The 10,699-nt window shown below is 47.1% G+C and overlaps 1 protein-coding gene across 6 annotated transcripts in view; it reads right to left on the reverse strand.

The window, feature by feature from the left end:
• Positions 1-10,476, reverse strand: part of KIAA1755 (KIAA1755 ortholog) — a 49,384-nt gene extending 38,908 nt beyond the window's left edge. For all 6 annotated transcript variants that reach the window (XR_009596115.1, XR_009596113.1, XR_009596114.1 and 3 more), the window contains exon 1: positions 10,243-10,476. Coding sequence is in view for 1 of the 6 variants with exons in the window: in XM_012189180.5 (XP_012044570.3) it covers positions 10,243-10,245 (3 nt within the window). In the remaining 5 variants the exon portion in view is untranslated. The remainder of the gene's footprint in view (positions 1-10,242) is intronic.
• Positions 10,477-10,699: the final 223 nt, after the last annotated feature.

Here is a 10,699-nt window from a genome sequence, read left to right on the forward strand (position 1 = left end):
ATTCTCGCTGAGAGTCTCCAGAAAAGAATGCAGCCTATCAACACCTTGATGTGAGCCCAATGTGTTGTATCTGCCGATCTATAGAGATGCAAGATAACAAATTCATGTTGCTGTAAGCTACTAGACTTGTGGTCATTTATTTCAGCAGCAACAGAAACTAACACAGCCAGCACTGGCTCCTATTCATCTAGGGTCTTCGTTCCTGGCATAAAATAGGTGCTCAGTAAATGTGGAGGGATGAATAAAGTGTCCCTCTCTGAATCACAGCTTTTCCACCTGTAAAATGGGCAAGTGGGACAAGGCCAAAGGTTCCCAACCAGGTATGGTAACAGGATCCGCGGGTTGTGATTTTCAGCTCTTAAAAAGCCTGATGAAAGCCCTTCTGGTTGCTCCAGATTGGGTGCCCGTTATGAGTCCATCTATTGCTGAGGGATGTAAAGGAAGATGAGAATAAATAAGATTGCAACATAAAAAGGGCCTATCTAGGGCAGAAAAATCATTTTTCTCAATGAGGTCCCTGGAGATAGGGAAATAAAATAGAGACTTTGAGGAGAAGGAAGAAGGAAGAATGCATTTCTCCACCCTAGAAAGATTCCAATGCCAGGAGGCTATAAAGCAAGGGATGCTAGCCCAGGGCATTTAGACAAGTGTCAGGGTCACTGCTGGGTCCCCAGCACCCACAGAGCTGAGCGCAAGGGAGAACGAATGTAGAGTGAATGGAAGAATGCCTACAGCCCCCATTCTGAAGGAAAGAGGGTCCTGGCACGGCACCAGGAAGCTCCGAGGGGACACACACCCACACACAGCAGTGCACAAGCCCAGGAGGGGCTGTTTTCACACTAACATGGGGATGGAGTTTGATTTCAAAGAACAAGGAAAAGCTCATCTGGCCTGGTGACCTCTCTCAATGCCTCCCCTGGCCAGCACCCTGTAATTCCAATACCACCTCTCCTCCCTGGCCATCTAATACTGATGCCAGCAGTGGGGACAGGAAGTTGGGGGACCCTGTCTGACACCCATGAACACACAGACACCCTAAGCTAGGCTGCCACCCATCCCTCCCCTCTCCTAGGTCCTACTCCACTGAGCTGCCTGGAGTAGGCACTTCCCTTGCTGGACCTCTTTCCTCATGGGCACATGGAGTTGGGCTAGCTATGTTTTGATTTGTTTTTGGAAATTTAATCATTTATTGTCACCTTCATGAATGTTAGCATATCTGAATACCTTTTCAATACCTTTTGTACTATCATCATTTACTACTTTTCTTCAAATCCACTCACTTTTTTTTTTTTTAATCTCTTGGTCACGCTTCAGGATTCTAGTTCCCAGACAAGGGAAGGAACGCACACTCCCTGCCGTGGAAGAGTAAAGGCTTAACCACTGGACCGCCAGGGAAGTCCCTCCGCTTATTACTTCTTAAAAGCATACATACATAATCGCATCTTTTTAAAAAACTTATTTATTATTTTCAGCTGTGCTGGACCCTTGTTGGTTTGTGGCTTCAGTACTTGAGGTGTGCAGGATCAGCAGTGGTGGCGCATGGGCGTAGTGGCTCCGTGGCACGTGGGATCTCCCTGGGTCAGGGATTGAAACTAGCCCCATAATTGCATCTTAAATGAGACTCTATGTCACCATACTGGTTATGAGACTACAACCAGATTGCTTGAATTCAAATTCTAGCTCTGCCATTTATTGGTCATGTGACCTGGCAAGTTACTTAACTCTCTTCGCTTCAATTTCCTCATCTTTAAAGCTGGAGACTGTCATCCTACCTGCCTTAAAGAGCTGAGACAGGTTGAGTGAGAGAGTACGCGTAGATTCTCTGCCAAAGTCTAGCACTTAGTAAGTGCTTTAAACAACAGCCATCACTGCTTTTTTTGTAGTCAGGTTACAATTATTATTATATCACTACTTTAAATGGAAAAAATCAATATAAATTGGCCTAACTAGATAGAATGTAACTCCAAAAATACACCAAAGATGCATTGGATAGTTTTTATATTATTTTACTGATGGGTGGGATTGGGGGCAGGAGGAGAAGGGGACAACAGAGGATAAGATGGCTGGATGGCATCACCGACTCGATGGACATGAGTTTGGGTAAACTCCGGGAGTTGGTGATGGACAGGGAGGCCTGGCATGCTGTGATTCATGGGGTCGCAAAGAGTTGGACACGACTTAGCAACTGAACTGAACTGAACTGATACTTATTTTTTTAATGTATTTAAATATATTTATTCATAAGTATATTTACATGTATTATTATAATAGCTATATATATGTGTATGTCACGTAACTGCGTGCTCAGTTGCTTCGGTCATATCCAGCTCTTTGTGACTATGGACTGTAGCCTGCCGGGCTCCTCTGTCCATGTGATTGTCCAGGCAAGACTACTGGAGTAGGTTGCCATGCCCTCCTCCAGGGAATCTTCTCAACCCAGGAACTGAGACCTCAAACCCATGTCTCCTGCATTGCAGGTAGATTCTTTACAACTGAACCACTGGAGAAGCCCCTCTGTAAGTGTATATTTATGCAAATAATTTAATATATAGCTATAAAATAATTACACATTTATTATATAAAATCTATTTTTATTATTCAATTTCCATAAATATAAACTATTTTTAAGAGAAAGAGTAATGGATTTGCAAAGCAACTATACTTCAGTAAAATTTAATTAAAAAAACAGAAGGCAATGGATAAACATCAAGGGCCTGCTGTATAGCACAGAGACCCACATTCAATAGCCTATGGTAGGACTTCCCTGGTGGTTCAGTGGTTAAGAATCCACCTGCCAACCCAGAAGACATGGGTTCAATCCCTGGTCCGGGAAGATCCCACATGCCATGAGGCAATTAAGCCCCTGCACCTCAACTACTGAAGCCCATATGCCCTAGAGCCCGTAGCCACGACAATGAGAAGCCACAACCAAACAGTAGCCCCTTCCCTGCTTACACAACTAGAGAAAGGCTGTGCACAGCAACAAAGACCCAGCACAACCAAAATAAAAATAGTAAATACATTTCTAAGAAAGCAGTGTTTGCTTTAAAAAATGTCCTCTGGTAAATCATAATGGAAAATAATATAAAAGTGTGTATATATGTATAACTGAATCACCCTGCTGTACAGCAGAAATTAACATAACATTGTAAGTCAACTATATTTTAAAAAAATATTGAAAACAAACAGTAAACAATGAAAAGAAATACTGCCATTAAATTCTAGGGACATTTGGTGACCTCCTGAAGGTCGGGACGTCTCTCTTTCTTCCCAAAGGAGATCACCACACCCTAGAAAGGTGTTAAAGACACCTTTTCAGAGAGGGAGGCTTACTCCCTGGATGCTCAGATCAGAGGAGAGTTTGTAAGAGACAGACTCTAACCACACGATTCCATGTTATTTAGTTTCAGTCTGGGACCACCTGTGTCTCAACTACAGTCTGCTTCTCAATGTCTGGGGGAAAAAAAATGATGAGCCTCAGTTCCCCATCTGTAAATAAGAATTCTAGTCCCCTGCCTGTCTTGCTCAGATGACTATTCTGGACATAGAAGGAGATAAGGGATGTAGGAAGTCATAGGAAAAGTAAAAGTTGTTGCTGTTGTTGTTACTGTTATTAATTGTTATTTATTTTTACTCATCCTGTTGAACAAAGCTCAAGTCCTGGCCTCTGTATGAAGACATTTGGTCCCTTCCCGAATCCACAAGGGTCACCCTCATACTAACAGTTTCCAGGCACCTGCTGTGAACCACACTCTACTCACATTGCTTGGCCACACACAACCATTCTAGGGGCAAAATAGGAGCATCCCATTTTGCAGATAAAGAAACTGAGGTTGATCTGACCCAAGGTCACAGAGAAGGGGAGGAAAAGCCAGGATCCAACCCAGGTCTGGGAGGGTCAAGTCCACCTTTTGCCTCATCACTAGGAGTCTGCCTTGGGGCCCCCAACAGCCACCAGACTTGGGGGCGCCCTTCCCAGCTGTCTGTCCTGCCCTGTTTCAAGTGGGGCCTAAAGACTCTGTTTACCTCTCACGGTCAGAGGCTTGTAGCCTGGGACGCCTTGGCTTTCACACATTGGCTCAGCTGGCCGCACACTCTAACCATATAAGGAGCAGCCAGTAAAAAGGAAGAATGTTCCAAGTTAACATGACTCTGAGCTCTTGGCCAGAGCATTACCTGCTACAGGCCTGAACCCCAGGGGCTCATAAGCTGTCCAAGTATTGGGGGAAGCACACGGTGACGGGGCCCAGGCTGCTGCAGAGAGGAAAGCTGGCCACTCTCCACTCAAAATCAACTGAGCAGCCCAGCCTGGGACCACAGGAACCCAAACACCGTCAGCCAGACGTGGGCCCCTCAAAATGATTTCCGTGAAACTTAATCAACATGTTTCCATTCCTCCCCTGTGAGCACAGCCTGGCTGCGCCTTTAACTGCTCCTCGACAGAATCTGAGGCAGGAGACAGCCTGAAGCTGAGAAAGAAGAGGGTGTCACAGCCCAGAGCCCATCTGTAGCCCTCCAGCCCCCTCCCCTGTGACCCAGTGTCAGAGATGGAAACACCAATGGGGCTGGCCGGATCGGCCCGCAAGGCTGGCACCTGTATGATGCTCACAGACCTTCTGGAATGACCCACGGTACCTTGTATGATGCCAAAGGACAGAGAAGAGTGTCTGTTCCCGGCAGTCTTGTCTGGGCATGAGAGGAGAGGAAGTATGGGTGTTTGTAAATTTCTGATTAATGTCTTTGCAAAGAGCCTCTATTATTATTGTAATCTTAAGTCTTGTCTTTATCAAGTAAAATAAGCAAATAGAAAGTGCACGGGCTTCCCTGGTGGCTCTGACAGTAAAGAATCTACCCACAGTGAAGGAGATCTGGGTTCGATTCCTCAGTTGGGAAGATCCCCTGGAGAAGGGAATGGCAACCCACTCCAGTACGCTTGCCTGGAGAATTCCATGGACAATGGAGCCTGCTGGGTCGCAAAGAGTCGTAAATGACTGAACGATTAACACAACATAAAGGGCACAGGTTGACGCATTTTTAGCTCTGTACATACCCCTGGAACCACTACCCAAATCAAAAAGTCAAGATTTCCACGCCCCTCCCTGCAAGAAAGAAGCCCCCACCCAGACCACTCTCCCATTCCAGTGGTAAGTACTCTTGTGACTATTGGAATTTTGTTAAAGAAAAATTCCCATGCAGTGTGATCTCCACTGTGTAAAAAAATGTGTGTAAGCTGAGAGGCCATGAAATAAAGTGTTAACTGTAGTTACCCCTGAGGGCTGTGAGGGGCAGGGGCTTGAAAGTTGCAGTTTTAATTTTCCTCCTCAGCCGCTGGATTTTCCTAACACTCTGTAACCAGCCTGTAGAGATTTTATAATTGGGGGCTGGGGGTATAAAAGTGTGATTGTGTGTGTGTTTTTAAGTCTGGTTCCCTTTTTAAATGGTCTCACCAGATGTGGTTAGCTGGGCCTTTTGAGAGGTGGGCTGAACTCTTAAAGGTCCAGCTTTATCCATTTGCTCCAACAGGCACAGATTTTAGCATCACCTAGTGTCGACACCTCCAAGCTTGGGGAAAGAGAAGATGGAGGAAAGCTGAGGTAAGCAGTATCCTCAGGCTGCAACCTTCAACCCCTACTCTCCTCTGTGGCAGAAATGCCAAGGAAAGATGAGATTCCACCGTTAACTCACTGAGTTATCTTGGCTTCAGTTTCCCCATCTGTAAATGGGAGGCGTTGGGCTTATCTATCTCCAAGGCCATTCCAAGTGGGGCCTCTCTAGAATTCGAGGTATAATCAGATCCAGGAAGGATGTGGTTCCCCAATGAGATCAGTTAGCCCACAGGTAGTGAGAAAGTTTACAAGGGTCTGTCTCATCCATTTTCCTACTCAGGTCCAGGGAAGGTCTAAACCAGCAGCCACAGATGCAAATACCTACAGAGGCCTAAGAGTTGACATGGAAGACGGAATTGGCCTCTGTGTGAGAAAATAACCCCTCTAGCCCTTTGGCGAGTGACCCGTTATAGTGGGCCTCAGGATCAGGGAAGTAGCAGGGAGCTGTGGCTCCTGGGGCACATGCCCCATTTCATCAGCTCCAGCCCAGTGCTGCCTTTGCCCAGCATTGCCAGGTCCACTGACATTTTAGTAAAACTTCCCAATATTTTAAAACTTGGCCAAACCAAATACATCTGTGGGCCTGATGCAGCCTGGTGGGTATCAAGCTGTGACCACCAGGCTCAACTACCTGGGACCCTCCCCTTGAACTCCTCCAGGCAGGAAAATCTAACCAGTGTTCGGTTGCTCTGGGTGCCAGGAAGTTATTGCTCACATCCATCTAAAGCTTCTCCTGCTTTGAATCCTTTTTAGTTTCGTGTGGGTGGAAGCATGAGTGAGAATTGGCTCCTTATTAAAAAAAAAAAAAACAACTTTCAGAAACTGGAAAAACAACTCAGATGCAGTGAACTAAAAAGCAAGTGGGAGTCAGCAGACCCACTTTCAGTCTAGCTTTGTTGTGTATCATCTGTGTGATCTTGAGCAATTTGGTTCACCTCTCTGGGCCTTAGTTCTATGTTTGTTCCTTTCCCTCCTGGCCCTTTTGCCTCTGCCCTGGGGTTCATCTCCCACCCAAACCACATAAGGTTAATAACTATTATAACTAGAGCTTTTTCCTACTGAGCAAGACTTCTGTGGCATGTCTTATGTTAAAAATTTTCCATACATTCTTTTATCTCATCTTCTCAATAGTTCTATGGGATGGGTATATTTATTCCCATTTTACAGATTAAGAAACTGAGCCCAAGTCAATGGTACAGCCAGCATATGAACCTGCCCACATAACTGCTAGTTCTTCTGCCTCTTCCCCAGGCTCCCTGACACCTGGCTAGGCTCCCCTTTGGCCACGATGGTCTTTCTAACACACAGACCCAACTGTAACCTTCCACTGCTCAACTATCTTGAGAGGCTCCCCATTGCTTGAGCAGCTCAGCCTGGCATTAGTGGCCCATTAATCTCCCCAGAATCCCCTTCCTATGTCTAATACACAATACACCCTAGCTCAGGGCTTCCCAATGACCCATGTATCTCATTCATGAGTTTTTCTTACTGTTCACCTAGCCTAATTTATTGTTTTTTAATATCCATTATTTATGGGGTTGGCCAAAAAGTTTGTTTGGGTTTTTCCCAAACATTGTGGCCAGCCCAATACTTCCTATTCATCTTTCTGTCAATTCATTCTCAACTTGAATTTATTTGTATTTATTATCATGTGTTCCTGCTGTTTAAATCACTTCCTAACACTCATTAAGATGAAAAGCTGTAAAATGAGAAATGTTCCTCTAAGTGCCATCAAAGTCTCCCCTTCCAGGACCCTTTGTGGGGTCCCCACTTTGGGAAACACATCCTGAACTCCCAGAGCTCCTCCCAGACTGGGTGAGCTCTTCCCCACCCTTCAGAGCCCTGCTCCACCTACATCTTTTTTTTTTAGCTGCTTGTGGAAATCTTAGTTCCTTGACCAACAATTGAACCCAGGACACTGAAAACCCTGAGTACTAACCACTGGACCACCAAAGAACTCCCTCGACCCATATCTTTAATTTTTTCGTGATATGTGTGGTTCCAAGCAAAGTGATGGACTCCACTGCTCATCATTCAACACAGAATTCCCAGGGAGTGGTCTGCCTTCCCCAGTGACTGCAAGCCCCCAGGCAGGGACCAGGGCTGACTCATCTCCAGGCCCTGATCCTTACACAGGGCCTGGCACACAGTAGGTGCTTTGGAGGACCACCTACCATTGCAAAGATAGGTACTTCGCAATGTTGAATGAAATGAATTGGACTCAACCAGCGTTTTTCAAAACATGGGATGGGATCACAGGTGGCCCATGGGATGATTTGGGGAGGATATGAACTTGCTGTGAAATCACAGTAAGAAAGTTATTCTAATTCTCTCCCAGTCCTCTTTATGAGACCAAAGAGAAAGCTCAGTGCTAATATACCTGGAACACCTCTCAGACACTTAGCTACTACTTCTTTTAATAGAAAGAAAATAGTCCTGGGCTTAGAATCATCTACATCCAACTTGATCCAGCCACAATTTTCTAATATATATTCACTTTCACTGCATTTATTTGTACAGTTACTTTCTATTAATGACAATGAATACTGATTTTTCATGGGCATAAGATTTCCTATTTAAATATATTTTTAAACTTACAAAGTAGTTGATTTCAAGAAAATATTAAGTAAATAATAAGTAGTACATTTTATAATTTCTTTATACCTTATCCAGTAAGTAGTTAAGCAAAACTTATTATAATGATATGGAAATTTCAGAAATGTGGGACTAGATAAGCCCTAAGCCCCTGTCATAAGATGCTGTGACCTTGGGCTGCCCAGAACACTGAATAGCCATTAATCAAATCACCCCACAAACATTACAGCTGTGATGGGTTCCACAAAGTAGAGATACATAGCATGCTAGAGCGAAAGGCAGAGGAATCGGGACTTTCCTGAGGAGGTGACGTCGGGTGGAGACACACAGGATGAATAGGAATTCATTTAGAGGAAGGTGTTCCACCTAGCAGGAACAGCTGTGCAAAGGCCCTGTGGCAGAAGAGAGCATGAAATATGAAAACTCGGAACCAAAGTCAGAGCGGCTGGAGCACTCTGACTCCAGAAAAGATGGGCAAGTGGCAAACTTTAATATTTAAAGACAGAGATAAGAGGAAAATCCATCCCTCACTCCCATTCAGGAAAGAATTGTTCACCCTTTGAGAGGAGCCACTCAGTGTCTGAGCCTTGATCTGAGTTGTCTGCGGCTCAGCAGGGCATCTGGATTCTAAAACGAATAACTACATTAAGTCTGAAGCCAGAAAAAGTGGCTCTGGGGTGGCCAAGACGACCCAGTGCAAGTTCAGAATTCAGGGTGTCCTAATCGTCACTTCCTGATAGAGTGACCTTGGGCAGTCACTTAAGTTCCCAGAGCTTTGGGTCTCCATCTGTGGGGTGGAGATATAGCAGGTTTACTATTAGAGGGGGTGTGAGTTACATGATCTCCTGTATGTTAATTGCCCAGCTCAGAGCCTTGCCTGTGGTGAGAGGTGAAGATCTTATGATCTTATGATGACTATTGTCAAACAGCTCCAAGAGCGACGTGTGTGTACACCTGCCCTGTGGTACGTGGATTTAGGAGTCTGGTTTTACAGTGTGTCTGTGGTGTATATGCAGGTGATTATGCTCATATTCTAGCAATCTGGGGGAGCAGGCATACAAGGCTCGGGTCCGAGAGGGCATGTGTGTTCAGCGGTGTGAGAATGTTTGGATGCTCTGTGTGTGTATGTGTTAACCTGTCTGTATAGAAGTCTGCATGTGCACAAATTCAACTGACACAGATTCAACCTCATTCATCACAGTCAGGGATTAAAGTTGTGGCCTGTCCCCGGAGCCCTTTTCCAAATCCCCACCACTTCTGTGAACCAGCCCAGGGCTCCTGGCTGAAACTGGGCTGAGATTCCTTGAAAACAAGCTTTTCTTTCATTCTGTTTCCAGATATTGGCACAAACACACACACACAGCACCCCAGCCTTCTCAAGGTGCCAGCTCAGAAAGACACGGCATGGGGGTACAACCCTCCCTTCTCTCTCTCCCACTGCCCTAGGCCTACCTTCCCACCCAGTTCCCATGGGAGCACTTCCTCTTGGACCAGTGAGCAGACCTGACTTTGCTTCTCTGAGTCGAAAGCAGCAACACCAGGCCAAGTCTGGGAGAACAAGTCCCTCCTCTCCCCTCGGTACCCTAACCCACCTTGCCCTGTGGCGCCCGACTGGGCTAAGAGGGGACTTGAACCCTTTCCCCATCCAAACAGGGTGACAGCAATGCACATATCTGACCCTCAGCCTCAGGTCTGAAATGTAACACCACCCCAAGTTTGTCCAAGGTTCAGAGCTAGGTTTCAGCTCTGATCTGTGCAATGGGATGGTGCAGTATCAGAGTTTACCAAACATCCAATCTTAATGCATCCACTTCACACAAGGACAGAAGCAGGTCCAGAGAGGAGGGAGGGAGCCATCGCCAGAGACGGGTTCCTGCACCCTCCACCCCACCCCTGCTGGTGAGGGCAATTAAGCACAGACCCCTGGCCAGGAACTGAAGGTGGTCTCAACGTAAAAGGAGTCTGCCTTGGACACCCCCTCTAGGGCTGTGCCCTTCAACAGGGGACAGAGCAAGGTGGTCCAGGCCTTGGCAGGCGTTACCATGGTGACGGGGTACAAGCGACGGCTGCTCCTCTCCCGGGTGACTCTCAGAGTGTCCGGTCCGCGTCGGTGCCTCCGTCTGTCGGATGCAGCCTCAGACCCTCCGCCTAGCCCTGGAGCGGGCGGAGCGGGCTGGCCCCGGGGCGCCGCCGACCGGCCTCATTTGCCAGGGGAGCCGGGGATTCGGGCAGAAAGACAGAGGGGATGCAAGAGAGACGCAAGGTGATTGAGACTGGAGACAGAGACAGAAGGGGAGAGCCGCGGGCGGAGAGGGCCGGGCCCACCGAGGGCGGCCGCAGGGGCGGGGCGCGCGGGGCGGAGGCTGCTCCCCGCGTGGGACCCGGCGGCCGGCGGCGGCCCCTCGGAGCCGGCGCCTTGCCCCCGCCCCGCCCGCCGCCGCCTGTGATGAGAACCAGACGCCCCCCTCCCAGCCCAGGGCCGCGGGCTGCCAAGGGGA

The sequence above is a fragment of the Ovis aries genome, chromosome 13 (assembly GCF_016772045.2).
Source record: "Ovis aries strain OAR_USU_Benz2616 breed Rambouillet chromosome 13, ARS-UI_Ramb_v3.0, whole genome shotgun sequence".
Taxonomy (NCBI): domain Eukaryota; kingdom Metazoa; phylum Chordata; class Mammalia; order Artiodactyla; family Bovidae; genus Ovis; species Ovis aries.